At 42.2% G+C, this 20,490-nt stretch overlaps 2 protein-coding genes across 2 annotated transcripts in view; both read left to right on the forward strand.

Moving 5' to 3' along the window:
- The window catches only part of LOC145424239 (uncharacterized), a 382,435-nt gene extending 369,820 nt beyond the window's left edge, over positions 1-12,615 (forward strand). Inside the window, exon 4 of the mRNA XM_080297390.1 lies at positions 11,578-12,615. Within this exon, the coding sequence (XP_080153516.1) occupies positions 11,578-12,210 (633 nt within the window). The 3' untranslated portion in view covers positions 12,211-12,615. The remainder of the gene's footprint in view (positions 1-11,577) is intronic.
- The window catches only part of LOC113011576 (protein NLRC3-like), a 471,371-nt gene that overhangs the window by 233,462 nt on the left and 217,419 nt on the right, over positions 1-20,490 (forward strand). The gene's annotated exons all lie outside the window — the stretch shown is intronic.

Consider the following 20,490-nt stretch of genomic DNA (forward strand, 5'->3'; position numbering starts at 1 on the left):
TCTGTTGGAGCGCCATCTTGTGGCAGGTTTAAGAAATGTTCTTCTTGTAAATCCAAACTGATGCACCTCCATAGCAGACTGTGGAGGCTTTCAGTGACATGAAGACTTGATTTATACTGTCATATTCTCCTGTTACACAAAGCACAGCACGCTGAACATGGATGAACTGAAACTCCCAGCATCTGACTGAGGAAAAGCACAAATCATTCTCACACTGACTCCTGCTTGATTTTAGATTTGCTTTCAAATCCTCACACTTTCATATGAAGCACTAAATGGGCTCCAGACTGTTTATCTCAGCTTCCTGTCAAACACACTGCTGCTCACACCGAGGCTCAGTTTACTCCTCCAGCCTGGCTTAACCTGCTGTCTGTTAAAAACAGTCCCACACTCCTCTGTTTAATCCTTCTGATCAGACTCTTTGATTTTGTATTGTTTTTACCTGAAGTTGTGTTTTTGACATGGTTCTGTCTGTGAAATAAAGCTCACACACACACTGCTACAGTCCTTCATACACTTAGAAACGAAGCTGCTCCTTTCCTCAGTGCTGACACATAAAGAAGAGTTGCTTTTATATCCAACACGTCTCTGTTCCAGAAAACAGCTTCAGCAGCCTCTGAGTCTGAACTTGGAGTTGGTTATAAGCCACAGGCCTGTGTGCACAGCAATGAGGAAATATAATGCAGTAAGTGAAACATGGATGTGTGGAACAGATTATCCCAAAGGTTGATTCTGTTCATCTGGACGTTCTCAGTGAAACATTTGGTCTCTCGGTCAGGTGACTCCTTTAGTCTCAGCTGACTGCAGCTTTCCAAACCTTTGTCACTGGATCACTCACTTCATCTCCAACGTGTCCCTGACACAGACAGCTGGAGCCGTTACAGCAAAATCATTGATCATCGTTTTTAGAACATTAGCTGGTGTTGGTGGGCAGGCTAGCAGTGCTAATTGTTAGCACTAGTTCTGCTGCTCTCCCTTTGTCTCTGTTATTGTTGGTCTTTAGTGAACAATAGAAAGTGTCTTCATGAGACTGTTGCCTAATGTTCAAATGTAGATAACACCACCTGCACCAACCTGTTACACAGCACAACCCTCTGGTGTAGCTTTGGCTGGAGCACATATTGGCAGCTCCAGTGACATCACCACTCCATGGTGACATCATCTCTACAGACTGTGGCTGTTACATATCCTCACCTGGTAATAATAAGACTGTCCTCAGCTGCACACAGCTCCAAGATGAACAAACTGAAGTAAATACAAATTAGAGTTACGATAGATTGAAATCTTGTAATCAGAGCTAATTCTTAGTGAAACTCTCACAACATCATATCATGATCCTGGGTTAGTGTCTCGGTCTCAGATCACAACATCAGCACAGGCTTGGCTTGGGTGAGGTATTGAGTGGTTCTTGTCCATGACAGCTGCAGGTACAGTGCCATCAGCCATGCTGCACCACATGTCTGCCCAGGAACATTAGTGTGGCTGAGTCTCATGTAAACATTGTGCTAAAGTGGTGGGAAAGTGGCTGCAAGCTGGCTGCACTGTGTCCAATACTCTCAGTATGATATCCACAAACCTCTGAGTGTCACAGAGTGGGCCTGTGCTCAGCTCACTGTGCCCCATTCAATTCTACTTGCATAGTTTTACAAGTAAAATTAAAAGTTGCTCAATGATAAGTTATTGTAGTAACAACTAAGTCCATGGTCATTATTTGTTAATAGTAGCTTAAAGCTTCTGCACCAATCATGGAGCACCAGGTTTAGAGCATGTGGATCTACAAAAGTAAGTCCCAGTAAGATGGGCTGAGCCTTACATACTAGAAGAAACATGTCATTCCCAGCAGATGAAGCGCCCTTTAAAGCAGGATCTCACTTTAAACCTAAAGAACTTGCTATGAGCATGCAGTGCATTCATGGTTATTATTCATACGATTGTGGGGAGCTAATAAAGTGCAACTATCACATTACATTTTATTATTAAATTGTTGTTGACAATCCCTTCACTTCTGCTTATCTAATTCATGGTTGCAGGATGGCTGACAGCTTCCATTAGGCAGGAGGTAATGTCCATTCTGGCCACAGTGCAACCCACAATGTGTAACTGACACTATTATATTGCATTATGTCACATTGTTACATCTTTTTAATAAATGATGACAGTCAGCTGAATTTGCTGCCCCCTTGGTGGAGGACATCAGGATCAGCAGCTCCATCACAAACACCACAGAAGAAGAACAACACTGGATCAGATTATCTGGACGTGTTTGACAGGGACAGTGTTCATGTTCATGGACATCAGGACAAAAACAGACGATGGAAACCTGCCAGATTTGAGCTAAACTGCTCGTTTCCATGTGTAGTCCCTGGGAGGTCACATGACCAACAAAGACACACAAGCTGTGTCCCAAAACGTCGGCTGCATCCTCCGGAGGCCGCATTTGAAGGCCGATGACGTCACAGCCAGGCGACGAAGGCTGTCCCGATTCCTCGACTCCTTCAAATGCGTCCTTCATTCCCCCGAGTTTGAAGGATGGGTCGGGTGTGTCCTTCGTGGCCCACCATATCCCAGAATTCATAGCGCGGCCCAGCCAAATTTCAGCTGCCAACAATGGCGGCCGCTACTAAGTTTTAAAATTTAACGAGGGAGTACTACTTACTTACAATGAATTCCTTACACTATATAATTTTCCCGTCAGTGTTGGGGAATTCTCAATGGTGCTTGGTGCCATACCCTCAGGGACTTTAATGTTATATAAAAACACTGACAGCTCAATATCTGCCTCAGTCACTCTCCCTGATCCAGCTGAGTCAGCAGTGGGAAAAATCTGCTTTTCACAGGAACTTGGTAACAGCAATAAGAGAATACGTAGTTTATTCCAAGAAGATATCATGTCTCTCCCATATATAGAATATCTTACTGGAACCGACATGTTCCAGATATCACCTGGAAGACAGTCTGGATGATCCCATAAATATCTAATTGTGAACAAGGTGAAGGAAATCTCATATAAAATTCTTCATAAATGTGACCCAGCCAGTCACTATATGGTAACATTTAAAAGAGACATAAATACTAATTGAACTTTCTGTGGGGATCATCCAGAAACTGTGGCACATCTCTTTTGGTTCCTCTACACAGAGATTCTGGAAGAATTTAGCAGTTTTGTTATTGTCCATATTTTAAGGGAGTTTTCTTTACGATGGGAAAATGTTTTATTCTGTTTCTTTAAGTTCCCCAGGAAGAATGATAAATGTTTTTTATAAAATATTTGTTAATACTTTTAGCTATTTTATATCCATAAATGTAAGTTTATTAATAAAACACCATATTTCTGCCGTTTTATAAGGATATGAATTGTACATACAATCAATTTCAGACTCAACCAACAAAAAGCCTCTCAGAACAATATTTATATGTTGATTTTTTTCGCCTACTCATATCATCATTTTTTTACTCCTGGTTCTGTATGTTCATGTTCTGTTCTTTTGTAAACTTCATCTGTTTGTATGTTGTATACTCATTGTGTTTCAATAAAGTTCGATTTAAAAAAAGGTACGTTCTAAACGAAGCTTCAGACGTCACTGATCACGTGACTCTGGCCAAACGAATCAAGCCTCGACACGGTGCTTCTGAAGCAGCGCGTTGATCTTTCTGACACACGCACCGGAGCGTCAGCTTCAAGCGGACCATCACTACGTCTCACATCTAAAGGTGTCAAGGTAACTTTGAACTGAGTTCAGTCAATCTGGAGTTTTTCCAAGTTTTCTGTTGCTCTCTGTGAGAGAAGAGCGTTAAAGGCGGGGCTCTCCAGAGTCCAGCAAAACAGGAAACCACAGCTGGGTGTGTGTAAGTGTGCAAACCAATAGAATGCATCGTGGTGGGGGGGGCATCACGGGCAAGAAAAAAATAAAATAATCGGTCGTACCCATGCTTCCCCGACGTCATGCCAGCGCATATTGGGAAATTCGTAGGCACCGATCGGTTTTCTATCAGCCATTTGCTGGGAGTAAGGGCGCCCTCCGTTTGCGAGGTGCGCCTGCTGCTGGCGGCACAGGGAGGAGAGGGCGGGGCGGCGGGGAGTCTCTGGCTGGCTGGAGCGGCATCTAATAACCAACTCGCAAAATAAAAACAACACAACAAACAGATATTATGATACAGACTTATAATCTGCACCCATGTTTTTTCTAAATTCTATAAAGTGAGCGCGAGAGCCCTCGGTGCGCCTGCGCGCTGCTGAAGTCAAAGTAAACTTTATTGTCATCTCCGCTACAGACAGTCCAGCATATAGAGAGACGAGACGACGAGGCTGCAGTTACAGCGGTGCAAGTAAACAAACAATATATATAAGAAAATAAATCTACACTTTAGGACTCGGGGTAAAGGATCAATAACAATTTAAATTTATAATTTACAGTTTGATGATTTAAAGTCTCACACAACCCGTCAAAAGGGGCGGGGCCGGCTGCTTCCAAGTAGAGCACATTTCATTTATAATGATGTAAATCCAAGCCCATCATGGATTCACGATCTGAATCCTGGGTTGTGTGAAATCCCAGAAATCAACCTTAGACAAAGTGAATCTGTGAACTAAGGTGTAGGTCTGTTAGGTTAATTGTGCTGATCCTCGGGTTGGGGGATTTGTGTTTGTACTGGAGCGCAAAATTCAAACCAATGGAAGATGGACAACAAAAGTTCAAAGCCATCAGGTGCTCAGTTTATGTATTTATTTTTGGCCTACATCAGTAAGAAATGCCAAATTATATACACAAAGTTACAGGAATCGCCACTCCTGTTATTCATGATGATTTCAGTAACATCACATAATAACATGTAACATTATTATGTGATGTGCGTACTGTTAATGCTGATGCTGTGGTGAAATTCTCTGCTTCTTTTGTGTATTCTGCATCTATTACGTCAGATTGTCTTACCCCTCATATGGTTGAGATTTTTGCCAATACCCTGTTAACTACATGTTCCTCCATCCTCGACACTGTGGCACCTATTAAAATGAAGCGCCCCAGAACTTACTCACAATGTTGGTTAAGTGACTCTGTTCGCGCTCTACGACGTGCGTGTCGGCGGGATGAGAGAAGGTGGAGGAAAGATAAACTCCAGGCATCTTACGACATCCTACGTACTAGTCGCTTGAAGTTTCAAACTGCTGCCAAAATGGCTAAAGCAGCTTTTCTTTCAAAAATTATCTCTACCAATGGTAACAATCCTTGAATTTTATTTAAAATTTTTAACTCTGTGGTCAACCCCTGCCCCACTATGCCGCTGCCGTGCTCCACGGTTCTTTGCGAACAATTTTTAAATTATTTTTTAGATAAAGTCTCATCTCTTAAATCTGCTCTTCCTTTAATGACAGGCCCTGCGTTTACCCCTGACTGTTCCTCTTCCTTCTATCAGTTTGAACCCGTTTCACTCCCTACTCTTAAGCGTCTGGTTGAACAAATGAACAATACTAATCTCGTATATGATGTTCTTCCATCTCGTATAGTTAAGGACTGTTTTAGTGCAATTGGACCTAGTATATTGTCCCTTTTGAACTCTTCTTTGCTCTCTGGTTGCGTACCATCAGCCTTTAAACATGCTATAATTCAGCCTGTTCTTAAAAAAAGGAACCTCGATTATAATGATTATGCGAACTATAGGCCGATTTCCAAGCTTCCGTTCTTGGCCAAAATTCTTGAGAAGATAGTGTTGCTTCAACTCCAGGCCTACCTGGATGAGAATAGCATTAATGATAAATTCCAATCGGCCTTCAAACCACATCATAGCACTGAGTCAGCGCTGCTCCGAGTTCTCAATGACCTTCTACTAATGGCTGACAATGGACGCTCCTCGGTCCTAGTGCTATTGGATTTATCGTCGGCTTTCGATATGGTTGATCATAAAATCCTATTGGCGAGACTTGAGCACACTGTAGGCATCAAGGGTGTTGCCTTGGATTGGTTTAAATCATACTTGTCCAATCGGCTCTCCTCGGTTCACTTGGCCACTTCCTCTTCCTCCGCTGTACCTGTCTGTTGTGGTGTCCCTCAGGGATCTGTGTTAGGCCCTACTCTGTTCTCATTGTACATGCTTCCATTAAGCGCTATCTTTGAGAAATATCACATCGCTTTTCATTATTATGCTGATGACATTCAGATCTACTTTGAGTTAAATGATGACCTAGCTTTGTCCTTGAATAGTTTTCGAGAGTGCATGTGTGAGGTCAGGCAATGGCTCCTGGCAAATACTCTTATCCTTTATGATAAGAAAACTGAAATTGTGGTCTTTGGCAGTGACGTCCTTCGTGCCAAACTTCGTGATGCCTTTGGTTTTCTCACTAGCTCCTTTTACGACACTGTTAGGAATCTGGGCGTGTTACTTGACAGCTCATTTAAACTTGATAGACAAGTGTCTGCTGTTGTTAGATCCAGTTTATACCAACTCCGCCTTATTTCTAAGGCCAGGCAGTATATCCCGCATAAAGACCTGGAAAAACTCATCCATGTCTTTGTAACTTCGAGGCTGGATTACTGCAATTCACTCTATTTTGGACTCCACTCTGCCCTCCTCCATAGATTACAGACAGTCCAAAATGCTGCTGCAGGCATTCTAACCAAAACTAAGAAGTTTGCCCACATTACTCCCGTCCTAGCTGATTTGCACTGGTTGCCTGTGAAATACCGTATCCAATTTAAAATTCTGCTGTTTACTTTTAAAATCACTAATAACACAGCACCGAGCTATCTTAAGGAACTCTTAAGCTTATATGTTCCTGCTAGGGCTTTAAGATCATCCTCACAGTTACTGTTGGTGCGGCCTAGATCTCGGCTGAAGTCTAGAGGTGATCGAGCGTTTGCCCTGGCCGCACCAGAGTTGTGGAACAACCTTCCCATTGGCATTCGGGCGTCTGACTCTATTCAATCTTTTAAATCACAGCTTAAAACGTATTTGTTTAATCTTGCGTTTTCTACTGGTTAAATGCTGGCCTTGTCTGCAGTGATTTATTTTACTAATTTTCCGATCTTGCTTTTTATTTGCGCTGTGTATGTCTTATCCCCATTGTGTGTTGATGGCACAGTTATATTGTGCTATAGCTATGTGCTATAGTTATATTTTTTCTATTGGTGGCGTTTTCCTGTGAACATAATTCTACACTTTTATTTTTATGACTCTGATTATACTTGTGTTAATTTGTTTTATGTTAAGCACTTTGGCATGCCGTTGGTTTTTAAATGTGCTCTATAAATAAAGATTGTTGTTGTTGTTGTCCTGTAAGCACAGTCTGCCTGTGTCTTTTCTCTGCAAATGAACATTTTCAGCCAATATAGGTAATACATCAACATGGCTGCCGTGGCTAAGTTAGGAATATTTATAATGTCATTTCCAAAACTTGCATATGATCTGCAATTTGTAGCAGATCTACTGACTGTCACAGAGCAGCTGGAGCAGTCTCAAATGCAGGTCAGTCCACTGCTGCCCCCTGTGGCCAAGTGCCATAGCTACTGCTGGATGAACTCGTGACACATGTGCACCTGTTTCTATGAACACATTGAGTCTGAGTGGCTGCACTTACACTGGTGCATTCAAACATATTGAAAGATGCCAGCAATGTGGATTGTCAAGACTCAAACCAATCCACATTGCTGGCGTTGCATCTTTCAATGCCAGCAATGGCAGGTATCAGTGCTCAAAGCTTTTGTGTTTGTTTCCAACAAGTTGCCCACCTCGGGAAACAAAAATGTGTTCTTTTACTTGTCAGATGAACATATGAGACACTTTGACTCTTCAGTGCAGTGTGGAGCCTAACAAAGATCTGTTTTGTGTCCCAGCTGATCAGCAGGAGGAGGAGAGTCTGACGGAGCAGCAGAGGAACATTTTCAGCTACTTGGACTCAGCTCAGCCACTACAGAGGAAACAATGAGCTCAACACAGAAGGTGACAGACAGAGCAGGACCATATGACCAAAGATATTTATCACCATATACATTTGAACATTTGCCATAACGATGTAGCTGACGATAGAATTGACACCAGACAAAATACTTTACAGCTGCACAACTTTATTAAAAAGCCATCAATGTATTTTCACTGAAACAAGCAGCTGTTGTTTATGTGCATTAAAGTTATATAAAAATGTAACAGTGCAAATGCAAATTCCTCGCTGACAGTTTAACCAAAAGGCGTTTCCAGTGGAAACTGGCCGACACATCCTGAGCATAACCATGTATAATATCCACTAAACTTCAGAAGAGGTTATACAGTCGTGGCCAAAAGGTTTGAGAATTGCATAAATATTGGAACCTGGAGAAGTTGCTGCTTAAGATTTTATAATACAGATTTGTACTTTATTTCAGATTGAACCTTTAAAGGGGCATTTCTGGACTTTTAAAGACCAGTAATGTACTTTTAAGGGAACATTTAAAAAAAATGTTCTTCTCTCTCCTTGTTCTCTCTCTATTTCTGAGAGTGTATCATGTAACACTATAGATCAACTTAGCTCAGAATATATAAAGCATATAAACAGTTACAGCAATATGATGCAACAAACACAGCAGCTACTGATCCAAAATACTCAAAGCTTCATAGAACTGAAACCAACATTTATTTTTAGCTCCATCCTGCTGCTGATACAGACTTTAGGTTTCTGAACATTAAACTTGTTGCTGCCTTTCATAGTGTGTAACTTGAAGGCCCTGAGTACTTTCTCCCACACTGGAAACACTGGGATGATCACATTATTTGAACATTACCTAATAAGACTGATTCAGCACAGACAGTTATGTTAAACTTTCCTAGCAGTCCTTCACAAACAGGGAACAGTCTGTCTATTCCCTCCATCTGTCAGCTGCTGCTGGCTCTTCCTCCTCCTCTTCCTCACACACTGCTGAGTTTGTCCTGGTGGATCATCAGGGCTGCAAAGCCTCACAGATGATGTGCAGCAGTGGCTCCCTCAGTCTGTCCTCACTCTGGACACTTGCAGTCGTCACACATGGAAATCAAATGTGTGATAAGCTGCAGGATTCAAACACAAGTGTAACTTATAAACACATGTTCATACTTTTATTCCACAATCAGAGAGAAAGAAACAGAGAGAGAGTGCAGGACAGACAGACAGGTGACAGTCTCAGGTGTACACACTGCTACACAACAGCAGCAGAGAAGCAGGATTTAGTGTTTGTGTTATTACGAGTGTAAACAAGAAGAGTTCCAGATGGTGCAGTGGACACATGTGTGACTGCTGTGATTAAAGCATCTTTCTTTCAGCTTAACGAGTGAACCGTCAGCTCGTTCAAACACACGTTAAAGTGCGTTTGGCTCGACACCACCGAACAGAGGCAGCAATATAACACAGCTAACATTAACATTAACAGTGCAGTGAATCCTGCTTGTGCCGTGATGTTCAGGACTGCAAACCAAGCAGCATCACTGACTTTCAGCTTGTTGTGTTTGTGGATATATGACTGACTTTAATTATCCACAAAATCATCACATTCTCTGTCAGATGAAGGTCGACTATTGAACGGCGTATATTTTAAAGGCTTTAAAACCAAGTTAACGCTGAAAGTACAAACATCACTAATGTCACATAACTGTGCCGACAAGGCATAGCTATGGCTATGAAATGCTCTTTGTGTATCACTTCTTCATTATGAAAGATGTCATTAATGCACTAGTAATGTCTCATCTGGAGTATTGTTCAATCATTTGGTCAGCAGCTAATAAGACAGATCTTAACAGACTTCAGTTAGTCCAGAATAAGGCGTCCAGATGTGTGAAGATGTTCATACTATACTAATATTGATCAAATGCATAATAACCTTTCTTGGCTTCCTGTACAGGCTAAAATATTCTATGGCTTACTTGTAGTTCTAAAGAAAGCAATTCTGTTAAACACACCACATTTATTCTGCTCAGCTGCAGTATCCAGATGAAATACATCATCATATTACACAGTTTTCAACAAGCTGCAATTTAGTAAATGCTCGAGTTAAAAGTAACGTTTTGTAAAACTGTTACATTTAGAGCAACTTTTAAGTGGAATAAGTTGCCTTAAAAAATTAGAGAATTATTCAAAACTTCAATGAACACTTAAAAGCCGATTTACAGAGCTTTTAGTTGTTGTAAATATTGTAAGACATGATTTGTTTTTGAAATTTGTGTAATGTGCCTCAATGTTATTGATATTATTATTATTATTATTGATTGCTTATATTTGAACAATTGTGAAACCTCACTGTGGATGTAAGAGTGAAATTATGTGGATATCTTGAATCCACTTTATTGTGTAATATTTTATGTGAGTATTTGACGGAAGACGAGCAACATCTGTTGTGGAAGCTAACGGGGTTCCTTTAGAATAAACAAACATAGGATTTATTATCACTGAATAATTCTGTATAAATCTATACAAATTATAGAACTATGTAATAGGAAACAACAAAATAATCTAAATTATAAAATAATGTGTGTGTGTGTGTGTGTGTGTGTGTGTGTGTGTGTGTGTGTGTGTGTGTGTGTGTGTGTGCATGATTTTAGTGTTTGAACAGTCATGAATTATCTTTAACAGCAGGTTGGATGTAATGTGTTAGAACTACCAGCAGGTGGGGATAAGAGACCTTTAAGGTGTTTGGTGCCACGCTCCACCTTCAGGTTTAAAACTAGTGTTAATGGAGTTTGAAGGTTGAGTTTGTTCCACGACTGCATTTCACTCACTGCCTCTGTTTGTATCTCTGTCACTGCAGGACCAACATGGAGCCAGAAGTCAGCGCTCTCAGGAGGCCGACAAACCTCACAGAAGAAAGGGAGAGAAAAAACACACCTGTGACGAGTGTGGGAAGGGTTTTACTGTGAGGGCTAAACTAAAACAGCATCAGGTCATCCACACTGGAGAGAGACCGTTCAGCTGTGACTTGTGTGGCAGAGCTTTTACTCAAAGTAGCAGCTTACAGAGGCATCTAGTTACCCACTCTGGAATTAAGCCATACAGCTGTGACATCTGTGGAAAGACTTTCAGCCAGAGAGGGAGCCGAAATAAACACCTACGCATTCACACCAGACATGATGTGTACTGCTGTGAACAGTGTGGCAAACAGTTTACAACAGACGCACACTTACAACAACACATGTTTACCCACACTGAGGAGAGACCTTATCAATGTGACCTGTGTGAGAAGACTTTTAAATCTCCACATCACCTGAGACAACACCAACAGATCCACACCAGAAAGAGACTCTACAAGTGCAGCTACTGTGAGGTATGTATTTATATTGTTATCTTGTCATTTTAGCCTGACTGTTTGGAACAACTCTGCTCATTAAACTGTGTTAGCATGTTAGCAATTCTACTGCATGGAAAAGCAGCTCTGAGTGATTATTCAGATTTTCCTTTCAGTTATGATTTTAGTATTACTGTAGTATTATGGTGGTAGTATTGTAGTTATTGCAGCCCAGTAAACTGAGTGTGTTAACTGAAACAGTCAAATGTAGTTGGACGTCTGCAGAGATGCTCTTTATTTCAGGCGACGTTCAGGATACAAATGTTGAAGGACTGACTTACACTGTCTTTGTGTCTTTGTTTAGAAGCAGAGCGACACAGATGGATCCAGTTCTCAACCCTGTCATCACTGTGGTGGTGGGAAAGACTTTCATTGTGACCTCTGTGGAAAAACTTTCAGTTGGCAAGCTGCCCTTAAAACACATCAACGTAGACACACTGGAGACAAACTGAAATACTGCAAAGAATGTGGGAGAAGCTTCACCACATCACATCACTTAAAACAACATGAACTGATTCACAGTGGGGTTAAAAAGCACCTCTGTGATCAGTGTGGGTCATCCTTCACCACTGAAGGTGAGCTTAAATCACACAAACGAGTCCACACAGGAGAGAAACCACACAAGTGCAGACACTGTGAGAGAAGCTTCTCACGGTCACATAGTCGTAACAGGCATGAACGTGCACACATGGAAGGAAACTACAGCTGTGACCAGTGTGACAAGAGCTTCAGGAATCTCAGTTCATACTCTGCACACAAACGATCCCACGTTACTAATAAACTGTTTCACTGTTACCAATGTGCCCAAACATTCACCTCATTGTCTGCTCTGTGCAAACATCAGCGCGATCACTCAGGGCTGAAATCACTCCCATCACTGGATCACAGTGAATCTGAAGACACAGAAAGATCCTCTGGTTTCTGTGTCAGACTCTAAAAGCTTGAGATCAGGCTCCACAGAGTTCAGATAGAATCATTTAAACTTGTGTTGAACTGAACTGGTTGCTGGGCTGAACTTCTACATAATACAGATCTACATGGGATCTTCTTTTCTGTTGTTTTACTGAGTCAGTTTTGTCCTTTTTTCTCTGTCCTGGTTTTGCTCGTCTGTAAATGATTGAAACTCAGTCAAATAGTTCATTGTTCTCCAGCAAAACGTTTTGGAAACTCATGTTTAACCTTTAAAACTCTGACATGTTTTAGCACACAAGGCTTCATCGGGGAGTTCACTCATGATTGGACCATGAGAACAAAGGTTTTTAGTTCTTTCAAAGAGAGTCTTGGAGATGTTTGATGTTTCTGTTTTTTCTACATAAAGGAATAAACTATTTTTCTTGCTTCATGTAGTGTGGAAGTTTTTAATGTTTCTTCATCTGTTATGTTCTTGAATGTGTTCACGTGAAGATGATATAAATAAACAATTAAATGTCAGAGATTTACAGTTATCAAACAGGTGAATAAACAACACTGAGACACTTGGAGACGGTTAACGTGCTGCACGGGTGAGGGCTCAGAGAGGACTCACACCGAGCTGCAGTAGTCGTTTATTATTTATAGCAGGGTGAAACAAGCATAGCAGTTTCCTCTAATTTTGCATATATGTGTGTGTGTGTGTGTGTGTGTCTAAGTTCGTATAAATGTCATAGGGTGAACTTCCTCTTTCTATAAACAGAGCGAGTAGTACATTTTGTTCTTTTCCTATTAAGAGTAAAATATGAACATGTACTTTAATGCAACATAAAACTCATAAAAGCGTTTCTTCCCTCCCCTCCTGATGTTAATATTTTTCACTTAATCATACTTTATTATCAGCCAACAATCACTTGCTTATAACATTTTCAATTGTAGCATCATTCAGTATGTGTGTGTGTGTTTCTATACTAAATCTTCTTCATCCGGTTCATCTTCTAGTGGCAGTCCAACAGGTAATTACTGTGGCTAGTACCATTTTGTCAATCATGGATCTTATGCATGGTAGGATACATGTAGAAAACAAGCACAATAATAGAAGCAGAACTCCTATCAGTACGAGTCCTTTTATCACGAGGGTCTTCCAGCTGCCACTCAGCAGCCAGGTCAGCCAGTCCTCATTGTTCGTGACATAGTCTTGTTGCTGCGCATTACTCAGTTGTCGCAACTTGTCTAGGGCGGTGGTCATGGTCAAGGAGTGCACGTTGTCCGGGATATAGGTGCAACAAGTGGTGTTGAATAAGACACAGAGGCCCCCTCTCTCAGCGAGAATCATGTCCAGGGCGACCCTGTGTTGCATGACCACTATTCTGATCGCGTCGATTTCCTCATTCTGAGCCTTATTTATCTTTGTTGAGCTGTTCAGGAAAAGTCCAAATCGGTAGTCAAGAGTCTCAATTCTTAACGTGTTTTTTCCAGTTCTGACCCATGGGAACAGTGAGTGCAGGACCTTCTGTCCGGTGGTCTACAACTTGAACTCCGCTGGTACATCACTGCCCCAGATTGGGTCATGGGGTTGCACGTCATCAGTGTTCCTCTTGCGTCGTGGTTGGTTCTGATAGAATACTCTGAATGTGTGGTCTGACAAAATTAGGGCGCAGAGTCCGGTACAAGAAAAGCTCACAACTAAGACAAAACTGCTCCTGCAAGGAAAGCTCACTGTTATGCATGCAAGGTGACCAGCTCTAGGTGAGAAGACATTTAAATCTCACACTTGTTCTGCTGCATTTTTGAAGCTGGAGGAACAGATCGCAGGGTTCATTTTTATATACACTGCAACTGCCATGAGGACAGGGCCATTTTTTTGTTGTTGTTTGTTTTTCCTTTTGCTCTGTGCAGCACTTTGGCAGCATTTTTAAATTTCTCTTTGTATTTTTTCTTTCTTTTACTAGTGAAGAGATGTAGCGTGAACAGTTATACAGTCTAAATATCCCATATGGGTCGTGTGAAATGGTGTTTTCAGTTTCATTCAGTTGAAGTAAAGAACGTTGAATATTTCTAAGTGTGCTGTTTTGAACCAAGATGTCACAGTATGATCAGTGCTGTAAGTTTTCACAGTCACTGTATCAATGTTATTTTTGCATGTCTTGAATAAAGGTTTTGACCTGCAAGTGCTAATTTCTTTAGTTATTGGGGTAAAATGGGTAATGTTGATAGGAAGGTGTTTGCCAATTCAGTAACCTAATTTAATGTTAATGGAAACTAACATTATCTCAAATTGTTTAGTTATAATTGTTGTTTAACTGAATCTTGATTTTTGATCTTGATTTGTTCTTTCCCAACATTTTTCAAAAGAAACAGTCTAATTTCTTTGCTGTGATTGATTCCAGAGAACACGGAAGAACTGACATTATTTAACTGTTGATTTATGTAGATTCAGTGGAGGAGTAATGTCAGTTTAATTCTTTACCTACTGTCAATGCAGTGAAATTAGACATTTTGTTTTGAAAGGTTACTGGTGGATGCCAGCAACCATCTTGGAAGAGAACAATATAATCTGTTATTAGGCCTCCATTTGAAAATTGTGTATTTGATACTAGAATATAATAGGTATATAATAAGCTGAGGCCTTGACTAGTAGAACGTCATGTTGGTGTTTAACAACACATGAGCCAACATCAGACTCCGAGCGCTACGATGCTAAAGATCAGAAGATCCAGTGTGACATCATCGTTACCTGGCAACAGCAGCCCTCATCTGACTTTATTGGAGGATATTTACACCAGCAACACGGTTTAGTTTGATATGACGGATTAACAACATGCGCTGTGATATCCAGTTCATCTGTAACAGATACTGGATCTAATCAGTCAGCAGATATTTGATCAGCTTATTTATAATTATACTAGAAACAAATACAACTGTGTTGGTGATTCATGCAAACTTGCATATCAGCCTTTGAAGGTTTTGTAGTATTGAGAACAAAGAGGTTGTGTTAGGGCTGAAAAGCCCGACTTGTTCTCCTCTGCAGGTCATCAAATGCACCACAGAAGTTTGTATTTGCACAGCCTGTATATGTTTGATGGCTTTATTATTCTCTGTTCAAAGACAGTAAATATGGAAAATGTCTCATGTAGTATCAGCTTCATTTAAAATGACTGCAAACATTTAGAGAACATGTGCTGCTGTTTGTCCTACATTTCAACACTGAATGAACCCTTAAAACATGATGGCAGCTGGCAGGTTGGAGTTCACATGAAATATCGGCTGTATGAAGACTGGAAATATAGATGATAAAAACATGCAGCCAAACATTTGTGGACATGAATAAACTATCTGATCCAAAAAGCAGGAAGTGACACAGCTAGAAAGTGTGTAACAGCTGAAGTCAAATGTGATGCAGAGTTGAATCTGCACTTGGATCCATCTGTGAAAGGTCCACATGTAGGGATCACATGAGTCCTGATGTTTGTCAGTCAGCTTGATAACTCCATCTACTGTGGCTACATATACTGGGCTGGTAGCTCCACAGTGTTGGAAAGAAACTATTAAATGTGCAAAGTTTAAAATCAGAGGCTCTTCTAACACAGGAGCCATGTTGAGTTTAGATCACAGCCGACCACCGGCAGTCTGAAATGGAATGAAGCCCATTGACAGCCAGCAGGTCTAAACAGGAACGCACCCATTTGTATGTGTGGCAATGATGTGGCTGCAGCTGACACAGGATTGGTTCAAACTAAACATCAGACACATTTCACAGAGTTCACAAATAAACTCACGTTTTTATTTTTGAAGATGATCATAAAGTAGAATTTATGGTCCAGTAGAAACAGCAGGAGGTTTGAGCCCTTCTGATGGCAAGGCAAGGCAAGTTTATTTGTATAGCACAATTCAACAACAAGGTGATTCAAAGTGCTTTACAGAGACATTAGAAACAAAAACAAATAAAAAGCATGATTTAAAATTGATTAAAACAAGCAAATAAACTAACTAACTAATAAACAAACAAAACAGTATATAAAATCAAAACAGATCAGAACAGTAGATAAAATCAGTAGTTAAATGTAAGTTTTGAAATTTAAGCTTAAAAGTGTGGATTTGGTGCTTTATTCAAATGCAGCTGAGAACAGGTGAGTCTTCAACCTGGATTTAAATAAACTGAGTGTTTCAGCGAATCTGAGGCTTTCTGGGAGTTTGTTCCAGATATAAGGAGCATAAAAGCTGAATGCAGCTTCTCCGTGTCTGGTTCTGACTCTGGGAACTGATAACAGACCGGATTCAGATGACCTGAGGGATCTGGAAGGTTCATACTGGGTCAGGAGGTCACTGATGTATTTTGGTCCTAAACCATTCAGAGCTTTATAGACCAGCATCAGAACTTTAAAGTCTATCCTCTGACGGACAGGCAGCCAGTGTAAGGACCTCAGAGCTGGACTGATGTGGTCCACTTTTTTGGTCTTAGTGAGGACTCGAGCAGCAGAGTTCTGAATGAGCTGTAGTTGTCTGACTGATGTTTTAGGTAGACCTGTAAAGATGCTGTTACAGTAGTCAAGCCTACTAAAGATGAATGCATGGACTAGTTTTTCCAGGTCCTGAGACATCAGATCTTTTATCCTTGAAATATTCTTGAGGCGATAGTAAGCTGATTTTGTTATTGTCTTAATGTGTTTTTCTAAGTTTAGGTCTGCATCCATCACTACACCCACATTTCTCGCCTGGTTTGTGGTTTTTAGATGTATAGATTGAAGTTCTCTGGTGACCTGTAATCGTTTTTCTTTGGCGCCAAAGACTATTACCTCAGTTTTGTTTTTGTTTAGCTGGAGAAAATTGTACGGGGCCTTGGTCTCCTGGTGACATTGTGATATATATTTGTGTGTCATCTGCATAGCTATGACAGTTTATTTTGTTGTTCTTTATAATCTGTGCCAGTGGGAGCATGTAGATGTTAAACAGAAAGGGTCCCAAGATGGAACCTTTGGGAACTCCACATGTGATACTTGTCTGCTCAGATGTGAAGTTACCTATTGATACAAAGTATTTCCTGTTTTCTAAGTATGTTTTGAACCAGTTTAGTACAGTTCCTGAAAGACCTGTCCAGTTCTCCAGTCGTTTGAGTAATATGTTGTGGTCAACTGTATCAAATGCTGCACTGAGATCCAGTAAGACTAGGACTGACATTTTTCCACTGTCTGTATTCAGACATATGTCATTAAACAGCAGAAACAGGATTTGGAGGAAGATGTTAATAGATTAGAAAGAATTGTACACTGTGAATCAATGCAAGTCTTTCTATATAGACAGATCTGTAATAATCCCCCAGGTAGGTTCCTCTGGGACAGTCACAGATAGAGACACCAATTCTGACATCCTCTGAAAGCCTGACTTTGAATTTTCATCACTCGTCATGCACACAGATGTTAATTCTACATATTCCTGGTACTGAACTCTAAATCAATATGAAGAAAATGCTCCTGCTAATCTGCATCTATGTTGATATCAAATCCTTTTCCAGCACATGGATAAATCTCTATAAATCTTTCAGTCTGATCAGAATGGGCACAGTGTTGTTATTGCAGCTCCCTGATGTTTGAAAAGCTAAATGTCCATTTTAAAGTGCTCGTGTGTAGGATTGTGTTTTCTTCCTTTGTGCAGTTCTTACAGTAAACATGTTTGAATGTTTCCTGTTCCCCTGATGCTTCTTCCTGTTGGATAAAATTGGTTTGAATAACATGTTCTTATAGGTTTCAATGAACTTCAAACTGTGATCCACTTACAAAACTGTCTCATTTTATTGGAACGATCCACATTTGCATCCATTCACGGTACATTTGACATCTGAACACGTTTGTACACATGATGAAAGGACAGATGGTGTTTGTGTGTCCTTCTTAAACTTAGTGTGGATGTTTCATCATGTAGAACTACTTAGAACTGTCAGGGTTCCTGGGTCGGTGACCCAGTATTTTCAGTTCACGTTCACTGTTTATCTACTGCCTGTTCCACTTCCTGTTTTATTGTGTTAGCCTTGGTCTTTGTGCATTATGTTCAGTCCTCTTCCCATTATCATTAGTTCATTATGTTCAGCTGTGTACTCACCGGTCTCTCATTATCATCATTATCACCAGTCTGTGTATTTAAGCCCTCTGTTCTACCCATTCAGTGTCGGGTCATTGATGATGTACGCCTGATGTCTATGTCGTCTGTATGTTCAGTCAGTCAGTCCTTTGGTCATTCATTCATTCATTCAGCCAGCCATTTCCTCCCTCTGTACTGTTTGCTCGCTCCTTCGGCAATAAACATCCACCTTCACCTACCTGCCTGTGAGTCCAGCGTTTGGGTCCTCCTTCTCTCATCCACGACACTACCTCTGACACAATGACCCGACCACGCGTTGTGGACCCAGCGGACTCGGACCTTTTCGAGCGGCAGGACGTAGCGCTCTCCATTTGGGCGGAGAAGCTCAGGTGGAAACAGCGGCTCTTCTCAGAGAGGGAGCACGTCTTTGAGGGGACTTGCCTGGCTCTGGGCGGGCCTCGGAGACGCCGCGGTCCTCCACCTGCTGCCTCACCTGCATCGGAGCATTCGCCGCGGAGAGTGGGCGTCACAGGCCAGGCTTCGGCCGCTCGCTCTTCCGCTGCTCCGCTCCTCGCTCGCCCACCAGCCATTTTACTCACCGGACCTTCAACCTCGCCATGGCACGGTGGCTCCGCCTCCCACCTCGGCTCAATGGAGGCTCCCGTGCCAGAGGCTCGGCTGTGTACCCCGCCCACTGCCTCTTCCCGGAGAAAGCGGCGCACACGTCGCCATAACAAGGACTATTTCCAGCAACTCCCGATGGTGAGCTCCAGTGACTGTTTTTCGCACTCACCATCTGATTATTCACTTAAAACACACAATAGACTCTTTTCTGATTCATGGGATGTTTCCCTCCTAGAGGATGAAGTGGACTGGGAAGATTTTTTCTGCTCTGCTCCCCCAAAGACTGTTCAGTCAAAGACTGTAAATAGTGGTGGCAGAAGGACCAGAATAAATCCAGATAGACCTGTCAGTATCACTCGCCCAGTCATCATTTCCACTCCTGTCAGTCAGCCGACACCCACACCTGTGCCCGCACCCAGGACGAGGGCAGCTGTGACCCCGTATACCTCCACACCCACCTCTGTTCCTCGGGTGGGGGTGACTGGTGTCCAGTAGTGATGGGCAGATGAAGCCTCATGAAGCACTGAAGCTTTTCATCCAATTGGTTCACCCCAACGCGAAGCTTCTTGAAGCTTCATTTGCTCTAGCAGGACACCTACTGGACGTAAAAATATTAGTTGGCATGAATTTGAAGAGTGTGGCATTTTGCACACAGCCTGTAAATGTCAACAACAAAAGGAGTGTGTAAAACACCTATAGTGTAGTGATGCAGTGTACTGTGTATATTTATACTGGCAGTGTGGAAAATGATTATTTGCGGCAAAGTTCGAACCGCTTCATGAACCAGTCACGTGGTACAGCCGGGCAGCGAGGCTTCAGACGTCATCATTTTCAGCTCCTCCCATAAATGAAGCAAGCCTCGATACGCGCTTCGCGGAAACGCCCCCTCCATTACTCGACACACGCTTCGAAGCCCCGATACAGAACGTCACATCACTAGTGTCCAGCCACCTCCCGTGCCTGTCCCAGCACCTAGGCTGAGGGCGGCCAGGATCCGGCCTGACCCCCCTAGAGACTCAGCTGAGGCTCTCCAGCCAGTGCCCTCACGCTCTGGAAGCACGGAAGAGCCAATCAGTCCACCACTTCATCCACCACCTGATCCAGCCTTTCACGCACTAGCTTTATCCCTGGTTAGGCTGGCTGAAGTGTCCCCTGCTCAGGCACCAGCTTTACTAGCCCAGGCTGTAGCTTTATCTCCCTGTCTAGCCCAGTCTGTAGCTCAGCCATCAGCCACACCAACCTCAGCTCCGTCGTCAGCCACGCCTGCCCCTGTTCCTCCCTTAGCATCTCCACTCCAGTCAGTTCCCTCACCTGCTGTTCAGCTTTCCCTCCAGTCAGTTCCCTCACCTGCTGTTCAGCTTTCCCTTAAGTCAGTTCACTCACCTGCTGTCCAGTCTCCTGCTGCCCTCCAGTCAGTTCACTCACCTCTAGTCCAGTCACCTCCTGTAGCTCAGTCCCCTCCTGTCCTCCAGTCACCTCCTGTAGCTCAGTCCCCTCCTGTCCTCCAGTCACCTCCTGTAGCTCAGTCCCCTGTCCAGTCAGTCCAGTCTGCTCCTGTCCCCCAGTCACCTCCTGTAGCTCAGTCCCCTGTCCAGTCAGTCCAGTCGCC

Source organism: Astatotilapia calliptera, chromosome 3 (genome assembly GCF_964374335.1).
Source record: "Astatotilapia calliptera chromosome 3, fAstCal68.1, whole genome shotgun sequence".
Classification (NCBI taxonomy): Eukaryota; Metazoa; Chordata; class Actinopteri; order Cichliformes; family Cichlidae; genus Astatotilapia; species Astatotilapia calliptera.